The 27,995-nt window shown below is 46.5% G+C and overlaps 1 protein-coding gene across 1 annotated transcript in view; it reads left to right on the forward strand.

Moving 5' to 3' along the window:
• PITPNC1 (phosphatidylinositol transfer protein cytoplasmic 1) overlaps positions 1-27,995 on the forward strand; it is a 316,307-nt gene that overhangs the window by 244,090 nt on the left and 44,222 nt on the right. The window contains exon 6 of the mRNA XM_005584753.5: positions 7,917-8,012. Coding sequence (XP_005584810.2) covers positions 7,917-8,012 — 96 coding nt within the window. The remainder of the gene's footprint in view (positions 1-7,916; positions 8,013-27,995) is intronic.

Below are 27,995 nucleotides of genomic sequence, written 5' to 3' on the forward strand. Positions count from 1 at the left end.
TGTAGCTGGGATAATGTTCTCAGTGAGATGACCAGTAGAGATGGTTTTCATCATTGGTAACCTGGACTTTTTTTTGTTTTTTTTAAACAGCCATTAGTTCTTTTCAGGCTCTCCCCAACTGAATATGCTGCTATTAGGTAATAATCAATAAACCATGAACTGGCCAGGTGCAGTTAATTCCAGCACTTTGGGAGGCCGAGGCGGTTGGATCACCTGAGGTCAGAAGTTTGAGACCAGGCCAACATGGTGAAACCCCATCTCTACTAAAAATACAAAAATTAGCCAGGCGTGGTAGCACATGCCTGTAGTCCCAGCTACTTGGGAGGCTGAGGCAGGAGAATCACTTGAACCCAGGAGGCAGAGGTTGCAGTCATACCAGTGCATTCCAGCCTGGGTGACAGAGCAAGACTCCATCTTAATAATAATAATAATAATAATAATAATAATAATAATAAACCATGAACCAACATTAGACCCGTATGCTTAAAGTATTAACTAGCAACCAGTATCCCCTCCCTCCACCAAACCAGTAGCCACTTTGCCAATGCAGAGTATGAGTAGGACAGCATTGTTAAAACATGAATTCTGTTTCCGGCGTTCCCGCTGGCTGAACCTGTACTTTGTTGGCATGTCTTCCTGAATTACTTCCCCCAGCGAGCTCCCAAAAGCCAAAAAATAAAGTTATAGTAGAGAGGAACATGGTTTGGCTAGGTTTCTCTGTCTCTTTAATCGTATCTGAAGCATAAAACAAGATGACTGGTACACTTTTCTCAAAATCCCTCCTAATCAGCCACCTCTACCTTGTATCCTCAGTAGCTTGTACAGATGGCAGGAAGATAAAAATCTACACAGCTACTAGGCTTGCACCTTCCCCCCCCCCCCCCGCCCCCGCCTGCCCAGCCCCTCAATTTTTAGAGGATAATAGATTTTCTTTTCTTTTTTTTTCTTCTGAAATGGAGTCTCACTCTGTCGCCCTGCTGTAGTACAGTGGCGTGATCTCGGCTCACTGCAACCTCCACCTCCCGGGTTCAAACGATACTCCTGCTTCACTCAGCCTCTCCAGCAGCTGGGACTACAGGCATGCGCCACCACGCCCAGCTAATTTTTGTATTTTTGTAGAGACGGGGTTTCATCATGTTGACCAGGCTGGTCTCAAACTCCTGACCTCAGGTGATCCACCTGCCTTGGCCTCCCAAAGTGCTGGGATTACAGGCATGAGTCACCACACCCACCCTAGATTTTATTTTCTAGAGCAGTTTAGGTATACAGAAAAATTGTGCAGAAAGTACAGACATTTTTCATCTAAGCTTGGATCTTAAACCGTCAAAGTTTCTGTTGTAGAGAAAAGAGCTGCAGAATTCATGATTCCCAAAATTGTGGATTTATGAAGAGCCACCCTACATAGTGATCGTGATGGATTGTATCAAGAGAAATCACAAAATCTAGAAACAAATCTAGAAATGAAGCAAGAGCAATTAACAAATTTTAGAAAAACACCTCTGTTCAAAGAGAAATCTAGGCTGATAAGACACATTCCATACTTACCAGTGTACCTCTCCCTTCTCTATTATGACCACACAGCACGTACTAGTTCATGAAATGGATTTACCTTAATTTCTTTGGCAATTCTCCTATAGTAGGATATTTAAGCTGTTTTCTTCTTTTTTCAATCTTTTTTGTCTTGACATTATAATAATATTGCAATAAAAATCTTTGTGCATAAGTCTTTTCCTTTAAGATTATTTTCTTTTTTTCTTCTTCTTTCTTTCTTTCTTCTTCTTTTTTTTTTTTTTTTTTCCTCTGTCACCCGGGCTGGAATGCAATGGCACAATCACGGCTCCTTGCAGCCTCCACTGCCTAGGCTCAAGCAATCCTCCCACCTCAGCCTCCTGAGTAGCTGAGACCACAGATCCATGCCAGCACACCCAGCTAATTTTTCAATTATTTGTAGAGACAAGGTATCACTCTGTTGTCTAGGTTGATCTCAAACTCCTGGGCTCAAGCCGTCCTCCCATCTTAGCTTCACAAAGTTCTGGGGTTACAGGTGTGAGCCACTGTGCCTTGCCGAGATTCTTTTCTTTCTTTCTGGTTTTTATTATGATTATTTTATACAGAGTCTCACTCTCGTGCCATCTTGGCTCACTGCAACCTCTGCCTGGGTTTAAGCGATTCTCTTGTGTCAGCTCTTGAGTAGCTGGACTACAGGCGCCCATCAATATGCCCAGCTAATTTTTGTATTTTTTAGTAGAGACTGGGTTTTGCCATGTGGCCCAGGCTGGTCTCAAAACTCCTGACCTCAACTGATCCACCTGCCTTGGCCTCCCAAAAGTGCTGGGATTACAGGTGTGAGCCACCATGCCTGGCCACCAACATTCTTTTCTTAAGATAAATTCTCAAAACGTAAGCTTACTAGGTCAAAGGATATGAAGATGTGTAAGACACTTGATACTTATTAGTCTTAATACTTTACAAAACAGAGAAAATTACTCCCTTTTAATTTGGGAATCTATAAGATGGTAATTATTCAGATTTGCCTTCCCCATGTAGCATTTCTAGGTTCATATCTAAAGGAATGTTTCCTACTGAGCATTCACTCTCTAGTGTGTGTATGGAGGGGGTGGCCAGGAGAGTCAACCAGATTGACACACAAACCCACTGCAGATGATTTGTGGGTAGACAGTAGAAGGGAAAGAGGATAAACACTTTTCCTTCTCCCTGTCTCTGATAAATAGCCAAAGAGGGGAACATTATTATAGGTGATATAGGAAAAGTACCTTCGTGACCTGCCACACCCAGGTCCCATCTCAGGAGACAAGTTCAGCCCAAGGGCAAACGAGACCATGAAGGTCACAGCACTCCAGTGTCAGGTACACGCCTGTAAAGCTTTGGCTTGGTGCAACAACAAAAGGCATTCCCATCCTAACGCAACCTCAGCAGATCTCTTCCTCCACCTCCAAGAGGCGGGAGTTGGACCAGAGCTCTGGCAGCTGCACCTGCCGCCATTGGGGAGCCCAAATGAATCATTGCTGTGACTGAATCTTTTCCTTTGGGGCCCGGTGAAGCCTCTGCTTGTTTTTAATGGTGTTGGCTTAATTCTGGCTCCTGCCCTGAACTGAATGTGAAGATGAGACCGTTTTACCTTGTCCATGCTCTCTGATTATACCACATCAGGACTGTTGCCACTTCCCACTGCTCCGTGGCAGCCCCTCTGTGTACCACCCACGTTGGCTGACTATGGGATGATAGGACAGAGAAGGAACAAGCCAAGGAGCAAGATGGAGGAGACTAATAGGACACAGAGGCCACTCTTAACACCACAGGCTTTTTAACTGGAAGGAATGTTAATGGTCACCTGGGTCACTTGATCTCAGTCTCCTTAGGGCCACAGATCTCTTTGATGATCAGATGAAAGTGGTCAAATTCTCTTTCCAGAAAAATACACCTTCCCAAATTCCAGGATATCTCCCAGAATCCTTGAAACCCATTTTTCGTAGAGATGGAGTTTCACCATGTTGGCCAGGCTGGTCTTGAACTCCTGACCTCAGGTGATCTGCCCACCTGGCCTCTCAAAGTACTGGGATTACAGGTGTGAGCCCACCATGCCCGGCCAGATAACTGAATTTAAACTCAGCTCTCCTGATTGCCAATGTAGGACCCGTCAGCCCATAGTAGGTTGTCACCCTGCGCTGAGCCCTATGGCGGCAATTGTGGGAAATTAGGGTGCTTACAGCCAAGGAAATAGGATCTCAGACTCGTAGAAAAAAAAAAAAAACTAAGATCAATGAGTAAGCAATATTCCTGCCATAGAGTCCTCTTTGGAAGGTAGAAGCTAATGTCTTCCATTAGTTCACCAGGCAATTATTGAGCGCCTATGAGCATCTCTTAATCTCTAATCACTGGGAGATTCATTATTTATTAGAAATTGAAACTCGCCTGTAATCCCAGCACTTTGGGAGGCCGAGGTGGGTGGATCACCTGAGGTCAAGAGTTCTAGACCAGCCTGGCCAACATGGTAAAACCCCATCTCTACTAAAAATACAAAAATTGGTGTGGTGACACTCCACAGTGAGATGGAGTCTCACTGTGTTGCCCAGGCTGGAGTGCAGTGGCACAATCTCGGCCCACTGCAACCTCTGCCTCCCGAGTTCAGGCGATTCTCATGCCTCAGCCTCCCGAGTAGCGGGGTTCACAGGCATGTGCCACCATGCCCGGCTGGGGTTTCACCATGTTGACCAGGCTGGTCTCAAACTCCTGACCTCAAGCAATCTACCTGCCGTGGCCTCCCTAAGTGCTGGGATTACAGGTGTGAGCCACTGTACCCAGCTGACAGCCTATTCTTTTCTTTCTTTTGCAGCACATACTCTATTCTGCCTTGTATTTTTGGTAATAGCTCCCCAGTCTGTCTCTCCTACTAGATGATAACCTCTCAAGGGCTATCTTTGTAGTCCCTCAAGCCCAGGGCAGCACTTTGTATGCAGTGGGTATATCAGTCAGGGCCCAATCAGGAGACAGAAACCACACAGTAATTTGAATAGGAGAAATGTAATAGAAGGAATTATTGATCTCTGATAGGAGCAACTATAAGGATGTAAAGGGAACTCCACAGGGTACCCTAAGGCTGAGAGAGAATACCCAGGAAGGACAAAGTTGGAAGGGGCCCCTCTGCATGGCTGGGGTTCAGACTTCATTGGAGAAGGTGTGGTTGTAGCCCACAGGATGGCGGGGAAGTTCACGAGGTTGACCTGAGCCAGGGCTGGTTCACAGTGGTTGAGGAGCAGAGCGCCCTCTGGGGTGCAGGCCTGAGGAGGTTGCTGGACGGGTGTGTGTGTGAAGAGAGAGTCAGGCACGCTGCCAGTGCAAGGACTGCAGCATGCAGTGCCTGCAGCAGGAGGGCCACCGTGAAGTGGTTACTGGACCCAGGCTAGGGCTGCAAGGTCACTGAGCAACCGTGCACTCTAGGCATGCAGCTGGGGCAGAGCCTGACCGAAAGTCCCCACAGACAGACTCTGCAGCCCAGCAACATCCAGATCTGAAGGAGAAATCCCCTTCCTCTTGCAGTTGCCCTCCAGGGCCCCCTACTGATGAGGCTCACTGTAAAGGAGAAATGCTTACAGGGTCCAGTCCATGATCTCAGAGCAGAGGCATAAGGGCGACTTTGGAACTGAGGCAATACTGTGAAACTGCAATGGGTGCAATGGGGGATCAATAAAATGTTTGAATTAAATCAGGGAAAGCTACACAACCTATCATGCCCCCCTTCATCCCTGCTTAGTTCCCTTTGTTTGAGTCCTATAGATTTTACTACCAATAAATGTCAAACCTTTTTAACTACTTTTGTAATTTACTCTCTGGAAGCTCATTTCCCTCTGGGGTATTCTGTGTGTGTGTGTGTGGTTTTTGTTGTTGTTGTTTTTGAGACAGAGTCTCACTTTGTCAACCAGGCTGGAGTGCAGTGGCACAATCTCCACTCACTGCAGTGTCCACCTCCCAGGTTCAAGGGATTCTTCTGCCCCAGGCTCCCAAGTAGCTGGGATTACAGGCGCATGACAATATGCCCGGCTAATTTTTTTTATTTTTAGTAGGGATGGGGTTTCACCATCTCATTATGTTGGCCAGGCTGGTGTTGAACTCCCAACCTCAAGTGATTCCCCCACCCCCACCCCTGCTTCAGCCTCCTGAAGTGCTGGGCTTACAGGTGTGAGCCACCGTGCCCGGCCTCTGTGTGTCTTCTTAATGAGGCACTTGTCTCTCTTAGCTCACACTTAAAAGAGATTTGCAAAAAGAAAGAAGGAGCAGGGGGACTGGCTCTTGCAAACAGTGTGAGACCCAGTATTTTATTTCACAACTTATTTCTCCACTTGAACTTGAACTTGTTTCTCCACTGTCTGTTTCATTTCGAGGCAGTCCAAAGTCCCTCCCAAATGCTTTAGGAGTGTCCTGAGGCACTTGACTTCAAGTACCCGTGAAAAGAATCAGAGTTCACTCAAGAACCAGTCTTTCTCTGACTTGAAGGAGAAGTCAGTGGCCACCTCGGGTCAGACTGGGGAGTTAATCTCCTTGGACAAATCTGAAGAGTCTAGTCTCCAAATATTTAGAAGAGAATAGGCAAGAAGAGAAGAACCACCAGCAGACTTGGAGGATAATTTCAACACAAATATTATTCAGAAAGCATTTAGAAAGGACTAATCATTTCAAGTAACTTGAGAATCCAACCAAGACAAGTTGAGCCTATACAGAACCCTTCAGATGCCCTCTTGTGGGAGACTGTGTTATTAATAGGCACCAAATTTGGGTTAGGACAGTGTTCTTGGGTATCAACCACCCTGTTCTTCCAAAATACTGCATTCTCTCCTGAAGAGTCAGATGTAATTAGTGTTAACTGGAGATTCCCTCCAGGAATGAGCTAAACAGTGAGATGCGGTTACAGTTAAGACTTCCTCTAAGAATGAAGTGGTTGTCCAAACTTAAATCTGTTGGCCGGGCATGGTGGCTTACGCCTGTAATCCCAGCACTTTGGGAGGCCAAGGTGGATGGATCACTTGAGGTCAGGAGTTCGAGACTAGCCTGGCCAAGATGGTGAAACCTCGTCTCTACTAAAAATACAAAAATTGGCCGGGCTTGGTGATGGGCACCTGTCGTCCCAGCTACTCAGGACGCTGGGTCAGAAGAATCGCTTGAACCCAGGAGGTGGAGGTTGCAGTGAGCCGAGATCCCACCACTGCACTCCAGCCTTGAGACTCTGTCTCAAAAAAAGAAAGCTGTTTGTCATCCTGCAGAAGGATGATGATCCCTTTAGACCAGAAAGATGACAATGAGAAGAACTAGAAGAACTTAATTTTTTTTTTTTTTTCTTTTTTTGAGACAGTCTCACTCTGTCGCCCAGGCTGGAGTGCAATGACACAATCTCAGCTCACTGCAACCTCTGCCTCCCGGGTTCAAGTGATTTTCCTGCCTCAGCCTCCCAAGTAGCTGGGATTACAGGCATGCACCACTATGCCCGGCTAATTTTTGTATTTTTGGTAGAGACAAGGTTTCACCATGTTGACCAAGCTGGTCTCAAACTCCTGACCTCAAGTGATCCACCCGCCTCGGCCTCCCAAAGCTTTGGGATTACAGGCGTGAACCACCGTGCCCAGGCCGACATTTATATCTACATATCGCGGCTGTGTTGTTATTATTATTATTATTATTATTTTGCAAGTGATATGCATTCTGGGCCAGTGGGACCTAGGTCAGGTTGGCAGGAAACTATCTCAGTGTCTTGCCAAGCTTTACCTTGTTACCTTTATATGTGCAAGGGAAATTGTGCTCTTAAATGATCAAGAAAAATCAGCTATGTTTCCCCTGGGTAATGAGATTGTGGTTTATTTTCTTTTTTTTTTTTGCTTATCTATATTTTCTGCAATGAGCATGTATTATTTGTGAAACTAAATATATATAAAAATATATAATATATATTTTTAACGTATATATATATCATTTTAATTTTTAAAAATATACTCTTTCTAACTCTTGGCCTATATCCCTGCTTTTTGACACAAATTTAGCCAGACCCTTTCCAACCTCTTTACTCCTCCTGTTCAGGTGAACTGCCAAAAATCAGCAGACTTCAGTTTGGGAAGAGATTTTTTTGGAAGAGATTCATTTCCTCACTCTTGAACTTCTAAAAACAGCCCAGTTTTTCTTCTACCTCTCACCAAGCAGTGATTGATGCTACACCTGCCTCTGATGTGACAAAACCGAAGCCATGAATCAAAGCTTTCTATGATTCTTGCGCATTCTGAGGCTGGTGAAAGCACTAGCCGGGGGCACTGGGACGTGTGAAGATGCTCTGTGTGGGGGTTACTCTGCCTCAGGCACTTTGGAGGGTAACACCTGCTATCACTAACCTTTGATATGTTGCTCTGCTTTTTCAGATTTTCGACAATGAAGCCAAAGACCTGGAGAGAGAAGTTTGCTTTATTGATATTGCTTGCGATGAAATTCCAGAGCGCTACTACAAAGAATCTGAGGTAAGCGACATTTGGGATGAGATGTGGAAGAGATTCATTCATTCATTCATTCATTCATTCCGCAACTATTTCTTAAGTGCCTCCTAACTTGGGAGGATGCCATCTCTCGTTGTGTGGATTCAATTTGTTTTCATGTCTTTCTGGTTCTTTTTGCGAGTCTCAAAATTAAGTCCCTAACTCTTCAGGGACCATCATTGGCCCTGGCCGTTACTCAATTTCCACTTAGTTTTCCTGTCTCCCAACTCTGCCGTCATTTTTTGGCAACGTCAGTATCCGTAGGGCTGGGCCATCCAACACACTGGCCTCCCTGAAACACAACAGGCAGTCTCCCCAATCTCATGCTTTTTTTTTTTTTTTTTTTTTTTTTGAGATGGAGTCTCGCCCAGGCTGGAGTGCGGTGGTGTGATCTCACTGTGATGTCTGCCTCCCAGGTTCAAACCATTCTTCTGCCTCGGTCTCCTGAGTATCTGGGATTACAGGCGCCCACTACCATACCTGGCTAATTTTTGTATTTTTAGTAGAGATGGGGTTTCACCCTTTTGGCGAGGTTGGTCTCCAACTTCTGACCTCAAATGATCCGCCCACCTCGGCCTCCCAAAGGGCTGGGATTACAGGCATGAGCCACCTGTGTTTTATCTGTATCTGAATCAGTCCTTGAAAACTTTGATAGCTCATTCCAGCACAGCTCCTTTCTCTCAAAACAGCAAGCACCTTAGTGAGGGCATCTCCTTTGTTCTTGGCTGAGAATAAATTTCAGAGCTGGTTTTCAGCCTACCAGGATCCATCCTTTGCCTTAGTTCTACCTTCCTGCTATATGGTTTGTGCGAGTCACCATTTATATCCCATTAGTATTTTATTAATGGCTGCTGACGGAACTTGGGTGACCCACTTGTATATAACATCCTAGCCCTGCAATGACAGCAGACGCAGGGCTATTTTTGTTGGTTAGCGACATGCCACCAATCCCAATATGTTTGGAATCAGGGCCCCAGACTCGTCCTCGAACCGTAACACGTGGACCTTGAAACTCTTCTCCCAGAGTCATTAAGGCTGATGGGAGACACAATAAATAAACTTGTTCAAAATGAATTCTGTCATTACACAAATAAACCAGGCTCCCAGCGTGGTTCGGATTTCTTTTGCCTCCACATTTTGGCATTCGTTTCGGTATGAAAGTCTTACCTGATCTTAGCAAATGCTTGGCTGCTTAATTGCAGGCACGTGTCTTCAGCTGCTGTCCCTGAAAGGGATGGGGAGAGGCTGATGTGGATCACTCTGCGGCCAACCACACCTATGCATTTTAAGATAAAGTTAAATGCTCTCTGCGTAACTGTGGAACCGCCGAAGAGGGAAATAAACAGGGCACCATTGACCTTCCCCTTGTCTCACTCCGTGGAAATCCTGTAGTTTCATGTCAAGTCTGCCAGTGCTTAATGGAGTCTGATGATGTCCAGAGCATTGTGCAAAGCACTCCTGTGACGCCTCGGGCCCCCCTGGGCTGCTGTCCTACCTGGACCTCCCAGCCTCTTTGGGGCCTTCCAGGAAAGCAGGGGTGCCAGAAAACTCTGAACTAATTTCAGCTTTTCCTCCCAGTGTGCTTTGGCGTGGCTCTGCCCGGACTTCAGGGAGTTCCCTCCTGATTCAGTAGGAAGTCTTGATACAAATATAGAATTTTAATGAAGAAATCAAGTCTCATTTCTAGTCAACGTGCCTGACTCATTTCCCTGTGCTCTGTGCCCCCAAAGAACCTCCACTAGAAAGCTTCCTTTCATTCACATAGACATTCGAGGAGCTTTTCCTTCATGCTTCACAGAGTCGCTCATGGGCACGTCCATACCTCTTTCCCTGGGTCCTAAAGTATTCTTCCCTGGATGCAGTTTGGCCAAGATGAGTGGTAAAGAGTCCATTAATTATTCATCCAATAAATATTTATGGAGCCCTCACTGAGTGTCACATACAATGTTAAGACGAGGATGTCTGGGCATGGTGGCTAACACCTGTAATCCCAGCACTTTGGGAGGCCGAGGCAGGCGGATCACTTGAGTTTAGGAGTTCGAGACCAGCCTGGTCAACATGGCAAAAACTCTACTAAAAATACAAAAAGTAGCTGGCAGGGTGGTCAGCTACTCGGGAGGCTGACGCACGAGAATCGCTTGAACCCAGGAAGCGGAGGCTTTGACGAGCTGAGATCTCAACAGAGCGAGAAACTGTCTCAAAAAAAAAAAAAAAAAGACACAGCAGCAATGAGCCAAAGAGATACTTAGGGTCCCTCCCCTCAGGACACTTCCAATCTAACAAATACCACACAGAGAGTATTTGGCGAACAGTAGAGAAATAGTCACACAGATACATATGGAGTTCAGAGTCACAAGTGCAGGAAGGCAGGTACAGGGAGAGACTGTGATGAGGAAACTGCATTTAAGAGGATAGGATCAGGAGATATGCTATGGAAAAAATGACAGTTCAAGCCAGGCGCAGTGGCTCACGCCTGTAATCCCAGCATTTTAGGAGGCCAAGGCAGGCAGATCACCTGAGGTCAGGAGTTTGAGACCAGCCTGACCAGCAGAATGAAACCCCAACTCTACTAAAAATACAAAAATTGCCCGGTCCTGGTGGCATGCGCCTGTAGTCCCAGCTACTCGGAAGACTGAGGCAGGAGAATCGCTTGAAGTCCCAGCTACTTGGGAACCCAGGAGGCAGAGGTTACAGTGAGCCGAGATCACACCACTGCAATCCAGCCTGGGCAACAGAGAGTCGGTCTCAAAAAAATAAATACATAAACAAATAAATAAATAAAGTTGAGGCGTCATAGGATCTAAATTATACTTTTAAAAGATTGTTCTGGATGGAGAATGGACTAGAGAAGAGCAGAGTCAGGAGACCACCAAGGTCACTATCATTATTTATGTTACCAGTTACTTAGGTGCTATCGTGGCTTGCGCTAGAGGGCTGGCGGCAGAGATGGAGAGGAGCAGATGGTTTTGATGTATGTTTTGAAGATGAGGATGAATTGGCAGGGATTGCTTATGGATTGGATGTGGGGATGAGGTTGAAGGAGGAGTTGGGATGGCCTTAAGGATTCTGGCTTGAGCGACTGATAGATGGGGGTGCTGCTTACTGAAATGGGAAGATGAGAAGAGAGGTGTACCTTGGAGAAAGATGCGTGGATTTTGTGATGTCAGTGAGGCAGCTAACACAAACAGAAATGAGTCTGGAGCTTAGGCGAGAGATCTGGGCTGGAGACAAACTCGAGAGTATTTGGCGAACAGGAGATTTAAAAATCCTGGGGTTGGATGAGAGGAAGAAAGTATGAAGTATAAATGGGAAAGGGGTTCAAGTCCGAGCCTTCAAGGATGGCAGCAGCTGGCGATCAGGTCGAATCTAAAAGAATCAGGCATCTAAAAGAACTGGTCAGAAAGTTAGGATGAAAACAAGGGAAATGCACCAAGGAATGTAAGTTTCAAGAGGAAGAGAGTGACCAGAGGTGCTGAATGCTGCCAAGAGATCGAGTAGGAAGAGAATGGAAAACTGTCCGCTAGAACAGTTCTCCAATGGGGGTGATTATTGCCTCACGAGGATGCTTGGCAATGCCTGTAGACATTCTCAGTTGTCAAAACATAGGAGGGCTACTGGTATCTAGAGTGTAGAGGCCAGGGATGCTGCTAAAATCCTCTACAGCACAGACAGCCCCTCACAACAAAGAATTATCTGACTCCAGCCGGATGCGGTGGCTCACACCTGTAATCTCAGCACTTTGGGAGGCTGAGACGGACGAATCACAAGGTCAGGAGTTCAAGACCAGCCTGGCCAACATGGTGAAACCTCGTTTCTACTAAAAATACAAAAAATTAGCTGGGCATGGTGGTAGGTGCCTGTAATCCCAGCTACTCTGGAGGCTGAGGCAGGAGAATCACTTGAACCTGGGAGGCCAAGATTGCACCACTGCACTCCAGCCCAGGTGACAGTGCGAGACCCCGTCTCAAAAAAAAAAAAAAAAAAGAATTATCTGGCTCCAAATGTCCATAGTGCCAAGGCTGGGAAACCTTGTTCTACAGGAAGAGGTGATTGAAGATGGATGGAACTCTGGATTCAGCTTTGATGCTCAGGGCCACCCCTGGCCTGTCCTAGAGTCTTAGGGTTACTGAACGGATGCGGGAGAAGGGGGCCCATAGGGCTGAGCCCTGCACACTCATCATCCATTGTGTGACCTCCCAGGGGATCTGCTGGCCTCTGTAACAGGTGGAATTCCTCCTCCATGGACCTGGCAGCCGGATCACAAAGGGCTACAGGTACCACTGGGAGCCTGCAATAAAATCTTAGACAAAACATTCCCCCAGGGGCGACTCCCTTGTGACCTCAGCCCCACCATCTTCAACAGGCCAGAATACAGACTGCAGTCTGAATCCACCCGAAGGAAGAGGGGTGAGTTTCCTGGGCTGTTTTGGTGGTTGTGTCTACGGTAAACATGCCAGGGACTGGGAGTAAGAGGAACAACAGATTCAGAAGGCAAACCATTTCCAAACAGACAGAAATGTCTAACTGGCACACTGTAAATAATTAACACCCTCCACCCCACCGCAGGAGTTTCCTTCTAAAATGAAATCTGACCTTGTTCTGTGCTTAAAATCCCTCACTGGCCCTCCTTTAGAGTTCAGCTCACACAGGACTCCCCCTGTCTGAGTTTTCCTGGGCATGTCGCTCCCCCACCACTGCTGGTCTGGACGCAGCGAAGTTCTGGTCCATAGCTTCTAGATCATGCTAGATTGTGCTAGCTCATCGCTATGGCATGAGCTCTGCAAAGACAAGAGCTGGCTGTTCCCCAGCCGCTGCTACAGCACCAGTGCTTAGCAAGCACTCACTCAATGGTTGCTGAATGAATGAGTGAAGGCAAGGGACTTTGCTTTTTTTCTTCCAGCAGTGACAATTTCAGAGCAAGCGCTATCAAAGAAAATGAATTCGTTGCCATTAAGCAAGCAGTTGTGAATCAGAGTTCCTTTTTTTTTTTTTAATCGGAGGCATCCAGCTTCATGGGCCTTTTCTTCCCATCCATCTTTGTAAGTTGACGATGTCAGCGTCCTAAATAGAAACGTTCTTTATGTGAGGAAGCCGGATGCCGATGGGCTGAATCTGTTCCTGGATTTTTTTGATGCTGATGAATCCAGACCAGGGTTATCTGGGTTGCTCCTCTCCACCCAGCTACTGTCACACACACATGGCCATCCAGGCCAAAGGAGGGGATGAAAGCACTTTCCTTTCTTTTTCCATTTCTCCCTGGAAACCTTCGAGCCACACAATCAAGACTGCCTCTCTCAGGAAGGTGACCAGAGCTTAGAATTTTCCAGTGGGTGCCCTCTGCCCGATGTCCCTCGTGCCGTCACCACTAGCCAGGGATTCAGAAGCATGCTTTGGGGATTCAGGATCAGCTGATAGCCCAGCTCAGTGCTTTCCTTATTCTCATGTTTGCAGTGCTGCTGTTTCCTATTAAGGCCTGAACTTCAGTTCTCAAAGAACTCTTAGCTTCAAGTTTGTTCTCATCGTCATTAATGGACTCTGCAGGGCAGTGCTCTGTTGTGGGGGAGGGGGAAATTAGTGTGATTTTTTTCAGGCAGAGGCCCTCCATTAGTCACAGAGACCACTGAGGCCCTGCCTGCCCATAAGCATCATAAAGCTGTTTGCACCGTGTCACGTGGAAAATGATCATCATCAACACCAAAGCAGGAAAAGGGGTGAAGCCAAAAGCTGAGCAGGTTGGACTGGTTATGCGGCTGATACATAGCGTCTTGCTACTGCCAAGATTTTCATCCCAGCTCCTTGATGCTCTGCCAAGATTTCAAGGTGAAGATCCCAGCGGAGGAATGAGGAATTCTGCACGATAAGTCAGAGCGTGCCTGCAGAGGCCACAGGCAGTGCAGCCATACCCGCAAGGCTGAGTTGACAGTTTTGGGGTGCAAGAACAAACCTCAACTTCTAGCCTGCAGGACTAGTCCAGGCTGGAGAATCTCTGAAAGCCATGCTGGGAGAGATCTAACCCAGAGGCCTTTGATGTTGGCTCGCCGTCAAGTTCAAGTCCAGTACTCTTTCTTCTCCATTCACTGCAGTCGTTCATGAGGTCTGGCTTCCATCATGAGATGGGGAGTGATCAAAGAAAATGGCATCTATGTTGGCCTCCTGGGGGCTGCCACCTGCAGCAGTCTCCCCTAGACACAAACGTGTAGGGTGTGTGCAGCTTCTCAATCTTCGGACATACCTCCAGGGCAAAGGAAGAGAAAGAAAAAGGAATGTCTTTCCTAGTCGAGGAAGTAGAAGTAGAGGGTTTTTTGTGTGTGTGCTTCCTTTTTAAAATCTTCGTTGATTTATGTAATGAAAAGCAAAGGAGTCTCTAGCCCAGAGGTTCTCAACTATGGGCAAATTTGTCCCCCAGGGGCATCTGGCAATATCTGGAGACATTTTTGATTGTCGAAACTGGGTAGGGCATGTCATGAATCTAGTGGGTAGAGGTCAGGGAGGGAGGCTGCTGAACATCCAAAATGGGCCAGGTGCAATGGCTGACACCTGTAATCCCAGCACTTTCGGGGAGGCTGAGGCGGGAGGATCACTTGAGGCCAGGATTTCAAGACCAGCCTGGGCCACACAGCAAGACCCTATTTCTACAAAAAAAAAATAAAAATAAAAATAAATTCGCTGGGCATGGTAGCCTGTGCCTATAGTCCTAGCTACTCAGGAAGCTGAGATGAGAGGATCACTTGAGCCCAGACGTTTGCGGCTACAGTAAGCCATAATCATGCCACTGCACTCCAGACTGGGAAACAGAGCGAGACTCTGTCCCTAAAAAATAAAGAAAAGAAAAGAAAAGAAAGAAGAGCCGGGCGCAGCGGCTCATGCCTGTAATCCCGGCACTTTGGGAGGCCGAGGCGGGTGGATCACCTAAGGTCGGGAGTTCGAGACCAGCCTGACCAACATGGAGAAACCCCGTCTCTACAAAAAATACAAAATTAGCCGGGCGTGGTGGCACATGCCTGTAATTCCAGCTACTAGGGAGGCTGAAACAGGAGAATTGCTTGAACCTGGGAGGCAGAGGTTGCGGTGAGCTGAGATCGCACCATTGCACTCCAGCCTGGGCAACAAGAGCGAAACTCCGTCTAAAAAAAAAAAAAAAAAAAGCAAAAGAAAAGGAAAGAAAAAGAAAAGAAAAAAGAAAAGAATCCAAAATGCACCACAACAATTATCCAGTTCCAAAATGTCAAGTATGCCAAGATCAATAAACCCTGACAACATAGACCAATCCAAGGAAAGGAAACAGTACAGCCTATTGGTATCAAGACTCATTAATGAATTCCTTTAGTTAGTATTTACTAAGCACCTACTGTGTGCCAGCTACATAGTAGGCATTGAGGGTACAAAAACAAGATTATGTAAGCCCTCAAAGGTCCTGTCTTCTGCCTTTTGAATTGATTTTCTTGTTAAACAGTTGAAGCAATTTCTCATCCCCTGTATTTTGGAGGATATAAAGGCCATCTTACTAGTGATAAATACAGCCTAGTAACTTCATGGGGAAATTTGCAATTTTTTGAACTCAGGTAGCAACAAAGGAGAAAGAAGAACATGAGGCTATCCTAGAAGCATGGGCCCCTGACGTGGCATAATTGAATGTTTTTCAGACAGAATTTGATTTCGAACTTTCCCCTTAAGTTGAGTGACTAAGTCTCCAGGTCCCTGGATCATAGCCTTCCTGGACCAAGAACTCCTTGGCAGCTAGTTCATTGGTCCCCACAGATCTAAATATCTGTTGAGTTCTCTCTTAAGGGAGAGAGAACGGAACAAAAAGAGATACATCTAGCTTTTCCAATAACTGTCAAGGGTGAGAGATTAAATGTTGTTTGCTAAGGACCGGCCCTCAGAAAGGGAACAGAGAGACCAACTAAGTAAATATTGTCATATTTAGCTGTACCCTTCAGTACAAAGAGCTTCATCCAAATCACTCGGCTCCCTCAAATTAAAAATATTTTCATTCTGGTCTACATCTTGGCCTTTGAGGGTGGTAAAGATTTTCCGTTACCTCTAATGGCCAGATTCAACACAGCTGCCTCTTGCCGGGGTACATTGTTAAGTTCACTCTGTTGTGCTGTAACTATCATTTTTTTCCCCTTTCCCTCAAGTCCATCTGTTTCTTTCTGAGAGTAACGCAGCTGTTTTGCAGTGGGTTCCAACTTACTGCGGCCTGCATGCCTCTTGGAAAATAAGAGGACTGATGACATCACAGTCCCATAGGGATGGGGAGAAGTCCCTACTGCCAAAGGAGTCCCTGGTGGGAGTCTCTAAAACTGGAGGGTGAGGGAGGAAGCCTGCAAAGAAGATGCAAGAGAAGGGTCCCCAGCAGCTGCCGCATTGCAGGCCCTGAGCCCTCTCCCCTTCCAGGATCTGGATGATGCCAGTGCTGTTTGAAATTGAGAGAGAAGGCCAGGCACAGTGGTTCACATCTGTAATCCCAGCACTATGGGAGGCCGAGGCAGGCAGATCACTTGAGATCAGGAGTTTGAGACCAACCTGGCCAACATGGTGAAACTCCATCTCTACTAAAAATACAAAAATGAGCAGGATAAAGATACAAAAATTAGCCACGTATGGTGGCGGGCGCCTGTAATCCCAGCTACTCAGGAGGCTGAGGCAGGAGAATCACTTGAACCCAGCAGGCGAAGCTTGCAGTGAACCAAAGATGGTGCCCCTGTACTCCAGCCTGGGTGACAGAGTGAGACTCTGTTAAAAAAAAAAAAAAGAGGCTGGGCACGGTGGCTCACACCTGTAATCCTAGCACTTTGGGAGTCCAAGGCAGGCACATTGCCTGAACTCAGGAGTTCGAGACCAGCCAAGACAAAATGGTGAAAACCCATTTCTACTAAAATACAAAAAATTAGCCTGGTATGGTGGCATATGCCTGTAATCCCAGCTACTCGGAGGCTGAGGCAGGAGAATCATTTGAACCAGGGAGGCGAAGGTTGCAGTGAGCTGAGATCACACCATTGCAGTCCAGCCCAGGTGACAGAGCCAGACCCTGTCTCAAAAAAAAAGAAACTCATGATCTGGTTGGGAGGATATGGTATAATGACACAAATGCTAAGTGATAGTGCAGAGCGAGGCAGCAAGAGAAATACATTCACACAGTCACGTGTGATTTACTTTCCTCAAACTCATACACACAGTCATCCCCAGAAGATTCCCAGGACTGGTCAAGGAAGACTTTATAGGAGAGGTGGAATCTGAACTAGGCCTTAAAAACAAAATAGATTTGTGTTTATTTTTTGCTCATAAATTAATACATGATCCGTGTAAAAAAAAATTCCGATGTGATACAAACACAAAACAGAGCAAATCTCCTATGATCCCTCATAAGAGACATGACTGTTGTTAAAATTGGTGTTTATACTTAAACATAATGCATAAATAGTATTATTTTATAAAACTAAACTCACGCTATGCACACCATCTTGCAACATGCATTATTTCACTAATCACATAAGCTTGCCATTTGTCTGTGCAGTACACGCCCGTCTAGTGAGTTTTAGGTGGCCAGATAATATGCCAATGAAGGCCAGGTTCAGTGACTCATGCCTGTAATCCCAGCACTTAGGGAGGCCAAGGTGGGCAGATCACTTGAGCTCAGAAGTTCGAGACCAGCCTAGGCAACATGGCAAAACCCCATCTCTACAAAAATATAAAAATTAGCTGGGCATGATGGTACATGCCTGGAGTCCCAGCTACTCTGGAGGCTGAGGGAGGAGGATCACTTGAGCCCGGGAGTCAGAGGCTGCTGCAGTGAGCCGAGATCCTAGGCAGCAGAGCAAGACCCTACCTCAAAATAATAATAATAGTAATAATAATAATAATAATAAGCCAGTGTACGGTGGTACCATGTGTACATCATTCTCCATTTGATGGACATTTAGAGTGTTTCCATTCTTATTACGGTACTGCAAGAAACATCCATAGATATCTTCTGGGAGTTGTTCTAACGTCTCTGTAGAATAAATCTAAAAGCGAAACTGTTGAGTCAATGGACATATGGGTTGAAATTTTCCTAGATATAACAAAATTGCCCATACCCTGTGGCTACATTAAATTGCCCCTGACTCACACTTGGATGGGAGCAAACTCAAGTCTGAAGATGTGTGAGATGGAATGGGCAGTGTAGTGAATGGCTGAAAATAAGGAGTCTCAGTGCATAGTCAAGGATCAGTGAGGCACAAGGGAAAAACCTTGAGTGCCAAGCCAATGAATTTGGACTTTATTCTGTAGGTCGCAGGGAGCTTTCAAAGCAGGGGTCACCAAAAATAAAAAATCCACTGGCCAAGAAAAAAGAAAAAGCAGGGGTCATGAGCAACCATGCAAGGGGACTCTACTTGCGACCTCACCAGAGGGGCGGACTCTCTTGTGGGGATGTTGAGGGCAGGCTCCTGGGTGCCCAGAGGTTTAGGACCATTCAAATCCATTACCCTACATCTTTCCCTCTTCTGCTACCCTCTTTCATGAACAAATTGTCCTCAGCCATCTTGACAACCATAAGATTTTATTAATGAATAGTAACATTTGGAAATAAAAAGGCATTAAATAGTAGTCCAGTCCTCAACAACCCTGGCTGCACCATTTTCAGACCAGTAATTGGCAACTTACTTCCCAAGGAACAATGAGGTTTTCTTTCTCAGACCTCATTCCTTCCAAACCCAGGAAAGATGAGACGCCAAGTCTCGCTGAAGCACAGTGCCTAGTGCTGATTTTAAAAGCCACTGCTATTCTCTTGGCCTAATAATGCAAAGCTGCCTCAGCATTTGGAGCAAACCCCATTTTTACTGGGATTACTACAAAAAATGGTAGTGCCCAACTTCATCCTAGAGAAAGAGTTTTCATTTTTTTTAATTGTTCAAGGGGGAAAAAAAACCATTTAAACTGCTGCAGTAATTGGCATGAATGATGTTCCCCAGCACTCAGTGTTCAGAGCAGCAGTTGCAAATCCTACCAATTGAATTTGGTAGTGAAATGCCAGACCAAGTAGGTCAAACAAAATCAAAGCATATGAATTCCTAAACGCCAGATCGAAACCAGAGATTCTAAGTCTCTGCCAGTAGTGGAATTGCTGATTGTGGCATTGGGGGTCATTGAATCAATAGAAAGAGGCCCTGGGGGCCAAGTGCAGTGGCTCACGCCTGTAATCCCAGTATGTTGGGATGCCAAGGCAGGCGGATCACTTGAGGTCAGGAGTTCGAGACCATGGCAAAACCCTGTCTCTACTAAAGATACAAAAATTAGCTGGGCATGGCGGCACGCACCTCCTGTAGTCCTAGGTACTGGGGAGGTTAAGGCACGAGAATTGCTTGAATCCGGGAGGCAGAGGTTGCAGTGAGCTGAGATTGCGCCACTGAACTCCAGCCTGGACAACAGAGCGAGACTTTGTCTCAAAAAAGAAAGAAGCCTGGGAGAAATCACCCTGTCACCCTGTATCCCAAAAGGAACAGACGAGGGAGGGAAGAACTCATCCAAGTAAAACATTGATGGAACGGAGAAATAGTTGGGCTTTTCGTAAAGGGATCTGTGCAAAAGATAACCCCTAGAACCTATGAATTGGGATTCCCAGCTTGTGCGCTCTGTATCTAGATGATTCAGCCCTAATGTGGTGAGGGCCCTGGCTGTGGGAGCCTCCTAGGCGGTCACAGCCACTGCATTTGATCATCATCAATTCCGTGTCTGAGTCCCTCCCTCCCTTCAAAAGAATGGATAGATGGACGGATGGACAGATGGGATGGAGAAGTGAGATGATGTCAAAGGCAAGGCATGGAAAGTGACTAGCACAGTCCCTGGCACACAATAAGCATTTTATAAATGTTCCCTTCTCTCTGCTTTGACCCTGGCTTCGAGCTCTGCAGATGGGTTGCAGGAACAGTGGCTCCGTGGAAACCACGTGTCTTTGCAAGGTGGCCACCGTGAGTGGCATCACAGGAGTTTGTTTGCGTGTCGTTTTTCTCTTGTTGGTGTGAGTGGAGAACGGGGGCAGAGGTGTGATACCAATAGCTCTAGCTCTCAGGATCATGGGATCCTCCACCAGCTCAGCAAGATCCTGCAGAAGTTACAGCCATTTGTGCTGCCGAGACTTGAAAAAAAAAAAAAAAAAAAATGTGTTATTGCCTCTGTTACAGTTTAACCTGAATTCCGGATGGCACGTGTCTCTGCTACTTCACCTCGAAGAAACCTTAGAAGTTGCATTTTCTGTTTGTTGTGCCAAGTCTGGGCCATCTGTGGCACTGCAGTGCTGGGATGGTACCCAAGGCAGCATTGCCATGCTATCCCTGTCTGCCACAAGCGTTCTTACAGCTGTACTATAGAAAACTAACATTTAAGACTTTCAAAGAAGGAAGCAAGAGCTGAAAGGCCCAAGGCTGTCAGCCAGGAGTGAACAGATACGACAAGCTCTTCTTCAGTTCCATCTCATGGAGAACTTCTCTCTGTACTTTTTTTTTTTTTTTTTTTTTTTTTAAATAAGACAGAGTCTCACTCTGTCACCTAGGCTGGAGTGCAGTGGTGCAATCTCAGCTCACTGCAACCTCTGCCTCCTGGGTTCAAGCGATTCTCCTGCCTCAGCCTCCCGAGTAGCTGGGACTACAGGAGCATGCCACCACACCCAGATACTTTTTGTATTTTTAGTAGAGACAGGGCTTCACCATATTGGTCAGGCTGGTCTCGAACTCCTGACCTCAGGTGATCCACTTGCCCCGGCCTCCCAAAGTGCTGGGATTGCAGGCGTGAGCCAATGCGCCTGGCCCTGCTCTGTTCTTTCAAGAAAACAGGCAACAAGTCCACATAAGTTGCTCAGAACTGGGGCCAACCGCATCAGCCCCTGCTGTGTTTAGTCTTATTAAAGTAAAACACCAGAACTGCTTGGCCCTTACAACAGAGCTCCCAAATCAGGTCAGCATCACCCAGGGAAGTTTTGAAAACTGGAGACACCCGGATCCCACCTTAGACCAACCCAACCAGACTCACTGGTCTGGGACCCAAGAATCAGTGTGTAAATGCACCAGGTTTGGGGAAATGGCCTCGGAACAGAGCTTCCCATCTTTTTTCATGCCTTGTCAGGTAGAAAGTGTTTCGTTTTGGCCAGGTACGGTGGCTCATGCCTGTAATCCCAGCACTTTGGGAGGCCAAGGCGGGCAGATCACCTGAGGTCGGGAGTTCAAGACCAGCCTGACCAACATGGAGAAATCCCATCTCTACTAAAAATACAAAAATTAGCCGGGCATGGTGGCAGGCACCTATAATCCCAGCTACTCGGAGCCTGAGGCAGGAGAATCGCTTGAACCTGGGAGCGGGAGATCGCACCATTGCGCTCCAGCCTGGGCAACAAGAGCGAAACTTCATCTCAAAAAAAAAGAGAAAGTGATTCGTTTTGATTGACACATCAAGGAGGAGCTCCTGGTCAAGATGACCAACCCCCAAGGTCAGGAGGCCCAGTCTGTTACTCAAGGACTGCGGAAGCAATATGCTTTATCACATCTACTATCCGTTCACCAAAGGGAAGCTTTGCCTAAGAGTGCTCAACTTATTGTGGTCAAGGTTTTAAACCACTTTATTGTTACTTAATTTGGGGGAGGGGTGATGCAGGGGGGTTAGCAACGTAAGCCTGTAAACCTGCCCATTCGCCGATTGTGAGAGAGGTCAATGCCTTTGAATTTTGTTCTGTCTGTTGGGAATCTGATACCATCTGTAGAATCAGGTCCAAAGTCTTCCTTGACATCTACTAGCGTTAATTATAACATACGTTTGTGCAGTTTTTTCTGATTTGGGGGTGGCTTCAGATTGACACTCATTGAAGTTTATTTCCTCCAACCAAAGACTGTAGGCTGGCTGTGGTTGTTCACGCCTGTAATCCCAACACTTTGGGAGGCCAAGGCGGGTGGGTCACTTGAGGCCAGGAGTTCGAGACCAGCCTGGCCAACGTGGCAAAACCCCATCTCTACTAAAAATACAAAAATTAGACAGGCGTGGTGGCGGGTGCCTGTAGTCCCAGCTACTCGGGAAGCTGAGGCAGGAATCGCTTGAACCCGGGAGGTGGATGTTGCAGTGAGCCGAGATTGTACCATTGTACTCCAGCCTGGACAACAAGTGAGACTGTCTCAAAACAAAAACTAAACAAAAAAATACTCTAATAGTTGTCCACCAGGTCCTCTGGCTAAATCTTCTCCAAGCCCTTTCTTCATTTAGCACTCTAAGAATCTGCAGCAATGACTCTATGATGTATGAAGAGGCATTTTTCTCCTTGAGAACTAAGACCTGACCGAGCGATTCACTCCTCCACATCTATTTATTCAGACTCCAAGTACAACGGCTCAGCTTCTGTTCCAAAAATACCCAAGAAAGAATAAGTGTTATTAAGGTGCTTGTCTTCGTCTTTTATTATTAAGAGGCCCAGAGAAAGACATATAATTACTAGCTCATTTGCTTGGGCCTTAGAATTTTCAATGAACATTTCTCACAAAATTGCTAAACCTAGTTTTAGAGGGTATGGAACTAACTTTTGAGAAAAATAAATGCCACTGTTTAGAGTCTCACTCTGTCGCCCAAGCTGGAGTACAGTGGTGCGACCAAGGCTACCGCAACCTCCACCCCTCCAGGCTCAAGCGATCCTCCTACCTCAGCCTCCTGACTACCGGCACGTGCCACCACACCAGCTATTTGTGTGTGTGTATGTGTGTGTGTGTGTGTGTGTGGAGGGGGATATGGGTGTGTCGTGATGGGAATCTTGCAGTGTTGCCTAGGCTGGTCGCAAACTTATGGCCTTAAGTGATCCACCTGCCTCAGCCTCCCAAAGTGCTGGGATTACAGGTGTGAGCCACCACTGCACCCGGCCAATATTGTCTCCATTTTATAGATAAGGAAACTGAGGCTTAGAGAGTCTAAGTAACTGGCTGGAAGTTTCAGGAAGGCTGGATTCAAAACCCCAAAGTGTCCTACCCCAAAGATTATGCTTCTCCTACACCAAGTAGACTCCTTCAGGTAAAGCTAGATGTACAAACAACTGTTGTCTTTGGAAATCACTCAAAGAAATAGTTGCCTTCTTAAATATATCTTCCCAACCCCGAGTCTCAGTGACTAAATGATCTTAGGGAAAGACTGGTATGTAGAAAAAGAAGGGCCTTTCTAGTCCCTTGGTTACCTGATCTGATAGAACTCCACTCCTCATCTTTGGGGAGAAATTTCTTCTTTACAAACATTCCAGAAAATAGTGGATTTGCCAAAAGCAGCTTGGGTCTGTAAAAATTAAAAAAAAAAAACCCAAAAAGTAAAAACTAGCCATCCTCCGTTATAGAATAGAAACCTTTTATTTTTCTTTTAAACAGGGTCTTACTTTGTTGCCCAGGCTGGAATACAGTGGCACCATCACGACCCACTGCAGTCTTGACCTCCTAGGTTTAAGCCATTCTCCTGCCTCGGCCCCCTAAGTAGCTGAGACTACAGGTGCACACCACCACACCCAGCTAATTTTGGGGTGTTTTTTTTGTTTTTTTTTTTGTAGAGACAGGATTTCCCAGGCTGGTCTCAAGCTCCCGAGCTCTAACCTTCTGCCCACTCGGCCTCCCAAAGATGACACGTGTGAGCCACCACACCCAGCCCAGGAACCTATTTTAAAAAAGAAAAAAAAAAAAAGCCACTAGTCACCGAAGAACCCATCTACAGACCCTAATTCGGAAATAATCCTTTTCTCACTTTAGCATCCACGCAATAGTCTTAGAGTTAAATAACTTGCCCGAGTTCACACAGTAGTTACTGGAACTGAAATTCAAACCTGGGGGCAGGGCATGGGTTCTCCGTCAGTTCAAAGCCTCCTCGGTTCATCTCTCAGTCCTGCTCCACAGACCTGAGGACCCCACAAGGTGCTCCCGGGCATGGGAAACCGTGGAACATGTTGTATCAGTGAAGGGATAAACAGCCTGAAGAATCCACTCATCACTTTTACCTGCTTTATGTACTGGGATTCCAAAAGTGCATTTGGAGAAACAAAATGAGTTCTAAAGCTCAAATAAATTTGAAATGTAAAAATGGAAATATTTTATTGTCTTCAAATTACAGACTGATTGGCTTATTGAACAACTCTACCCTAGTTTCTGTTCGACAAGTTGGAGGCCTAAATTTCCCAAAATAATACAGTACACAAGGAGCAAGCTAGACTTAGGGACAGTTAATCTGGTGCTGGTCACTGCTGGCATGTTGCAGCTCATGGAGATATTTGTCAGCCTATTATCAGCTTTTGATTTAATAAACTTAAGCTATGTCTAGGCCAAATTGTAGATCCTCGGTAGGAATGTGGGCTGTTAATGCCTCTCCATAGCCTGTGTCTAAAGAGCACTGCTAAAATCAGAGTGCAGAACAGCCTCAAGTTCAAAGGCTGCAAACCGAGCCAGGTTCTAATAAGCTCCCTTTATGGGAGGAGCTGGGTTCCTGGCCTCTCACTGTCACATGTATTAAGTTGGGGTCCTCTCCAGTGTGCCCTTGAATGACCTTATTGCTTTTGATTAGAGGTTACCTTGAACTATACTTGTAGTGCCAAAAGGAATAGGTTAGTGTTGTGCAACAGGATGTTAGGGAGATACCTGTTGTTGCTCTGGAACTGGGAACCAGGCCCAAAGCTGGGGACAAAGAGGAGTTGGGACTCCACATTCACCAGGCAGCTGCTAATCATCAGTGGCCCAGATGACCCTCTTCCCACAGCTCTGGTTGCCCCTGTCTTCCCCTTCCCTAGGCCCTATGTGGAGATGGAGGAGGGGAGTTTGCAGTCATTGGGAGTATACTTCTTGCCTAACCCCAATCCCATGTGACAGGAGTATTCTGAGAGAATCAACTACAGAAACTGGGGCAGCTGCAAAAAAAAAAAAAGCTGGCTATAGGCCCAGCGCAGTGGCTCATGCCTGTAATCCCAGCACTTTGGGAGGCCAAGGTGGGAGGATCACTTGAGGCCAGGAGTTCGAGACCAGCCCAGACAACATAGCAAGAGCCCATCTACAAATTTTTTTTTTAAATGAGCTGGGCCCGGTGGCATGTGCCTGTGGTCTTAGCTACTCAGGAAGCTGAGGTGGGAGGATTGCTTGAGCCTAGGAGTTCGAGGCTGCCGTGAGCCATGATTGCACCATTGCACTCCAGCCTGGGTGAGAGAGCCAGACCCTGACACACACACACAAAATAGTTGACTGTTTGCCGAGCTGGCAACTTGGAGGCCCACCCTCAATGCTACCATCCTGCAAGATGGGTGAGACTAATAAGTGTCCCCAGAAGCTTGCAGAGGGACGTAGAGATTGCACCTGCTGCCCATCTGGAAATTTCTAAAGGAGGAGCTTTGGAAGGAGCTCGTGGCTGGGGCTGAAATGGAACCATGGGAGTGTGAGCTTGGGAATACCATGGGGGCATCCCCTGGGGCATTACTGAAAATGCACATAATAGTGGGCTACTTTTAAGAGCTTGCTTATGAGAATTCTGGGGTGTTTTGTGTGTCTCCAACCAGTTCATTTCTCCAGCACCAGCTGTGTATCCAACAATTCAATTCAATTCAGACACTGCCTATCTGGAGTTAGCATCAGACCCCAGAAGTTAAAGGACTCAGTCCCACAAAGCTGCCCCCACTTCTGATTCACAGGCTATAAATCTGAAGTGTTGGCCGGGCACAGTGGCTCATGCCTGTAATCCCAGCACTTTGGGAGGCCATGGCAGGTGGATCACTTGAGGCCAGGAGTTCAAGACTAGCCTGGCCAACAGAGTGAGACCCCATCTCTATTTTTTTATTAGAAAAATTTTTTTTAATCTGGAGTCTCCACAACTCCTTCCTCAGGCTCAATAATTTGCTAGAAAGGCTCACAGAACTCAGGAAAACATTTACTTAGATTTACCAGTTTATCATCAAGGATATGACTCAGCCGCAGGTAAATGGGAGAGACGAGTCGGGTGAGGTATTGGAGGGTGGGGACTTGGGGCTTCTGTGCCCCCTCTGGGTGTGCCATCCTCCCAGCAGGTCGGTGTGTTTAAGCATTTATGAAGCTCAGTCCCAGCACTCCCTCCCTCCCCAGAGGTCAGTGGATGGGGCTGAAAGTTGCTTTTTTTTTTTTTTTTTTTTTTTTGAGACAGAGTTTCACTCTTGTTGCCCAGGCTGGAACGCAATGGTGCGATCTCGGCTCACCGCAACCTCCACCTCCTGGGTTCAAGTGAGTCTCCTGCCTCAGCCTCTCGAGTAGCTGGGATTACAGGCCTGTGCCACTACCACACCAGCTAATTTTGTATTTTTAGTAGAAACGGGGTTTCTCCATGTTGGTCAGGCTGGTCTCAAACTCCCGACCTCAGGTGATCCGCCTGCCTCCCAAAGTGCTGGGATTACAGGCGTGAGCCACTGCACCCGGCCGGGGCTGGAAGTTTTAACCCCCTAATCACTTGGTGTTTCTGGTTACCAGAGCCATCTTGAGGCCATCTAGGGCCCCTCACCTGTGTGTGTGATCAGAAGGAGCTTGTTATGCATCCCAAAGGACACCCCTATCACGCAGGAAATTCCAAGAGTTTTTGGAGCATTGTCTCAGGAAGCAGTGACAAAAACCAAATCTATTTTGTATTACATCACAAGGATGAAATGAGAGAGCGAATCTCAAGTGCCTGACACAGACTCTGGTACGGAGCAAGCACTTGAAGACGTTAGTTCCTAGGGTTCGTTTTTCCTTCCTTGACTTTCCTCTGACCACCTCTCTTGCAAGTTCTCATTTGCTTTCATCTTCTCCCCAGTTCCTAAAAGGCATACTGGGGGCTAGAAATCATGGGCTTTTTTTTTTTTTTTTTTTTGAGATGGAGCCTTGCTCTGTCTCCCAGGCTGGAGTGCAGTGGTGCAATCTCAGCTCACTGCAACCTCTGCCTCCCGGGTTTAAGCGATTCTCCTGCCTCAGCCTCCTGAGTAAGTGGGACTACAGGCATGCACCACTATGCCTGGCTAAATTTTTTGTATTTTTAGTAGAGACGAGGTTTCACCATGTTGGTCAGGCTGATCTCCAACTCCTGACCTCAAATGATCCACCCGCCTTGGCCTCCCAAAGTGTTGGGATTACAGGCGTGAGCCACGGCACCTAGCCAAAACCATGGACTACTACATTGTTTTGTGTGATGTGCTCAAATTTCTCATTTGCCTCATCCCTCTTCTTAAAGCAGTTAGTTTCAAGTGTTTCTGGCACTGAACTATAACCGAGAAGGGCGCAAAACACGCGGAGAAGCACTCTCCTTGCCACAGCTGCTTTTCAGTGCCTTTCTACACATCAGATGCACCTTATGAGTCAAGCTCCTTTAAGAGAGTCACTTTGCAGAGAAAAAGCACAAACCGCTCAGGGTTTGTGGTTCATTCTAGTGCCAAGAGCAAATGCTTTAAAAATAGCACTTTAGGTATTAACTGCTAACAAAGCAAGAATTGACTGCTTCTGGCATGATTTGCATTTAGGGTTTTGGGTTTGTTTTTTTTTAAGCTGATGCATAGCAGTTGACCTTTTAAGTCAAGTTTTAGGTCAGTTCTCCAGCACATTCTGAAAGCTCCTTAGTTTTGTCTCTTTTTTAAAAAACAGCTTTATTGGCTGGACGCAGTAGCTCACCACTGTAATCCCTGCACTTTTGGAGGCCAAGGCGGGTGGATCACCTGAGGTCAGGAGTTTGAGATCAGCCTGGCCAACATGGCGAAACCCCATCTCTACTAAAAATACAAAAATCATCCGGGTATGGTGGCGTGCGCTTGTAATCCCAGCTACTCGGGAGGCTGAGACAGGAGAATTGCTGGAACCTGGGACGTGGGGATTGCAGTGAGCCGCGATCGCACCATTGCGCTCCAGCCCAGGTGACAGAGTGAGACTCCATCTAATAAAAAAAAAAAAAAAATTGTTTTAATTTTAAAAAAAGCTTTATTGAGATATAGATCACATACCATACAGTCAGCCA

This window comes from Macaca fascicularis, chromosome 16 (assembly GCF_037993035.2).
Source record: "Macaca fascicularis isolate 582-1 chromosome 16, T2T-MFA8v1.1".
NCBI classification, from domain to species: Eukaryota; Metazoa; Chordata; class Mammalia; order Primates; family Cercopithecidae; genus Macaca; species Macaca fascicularis.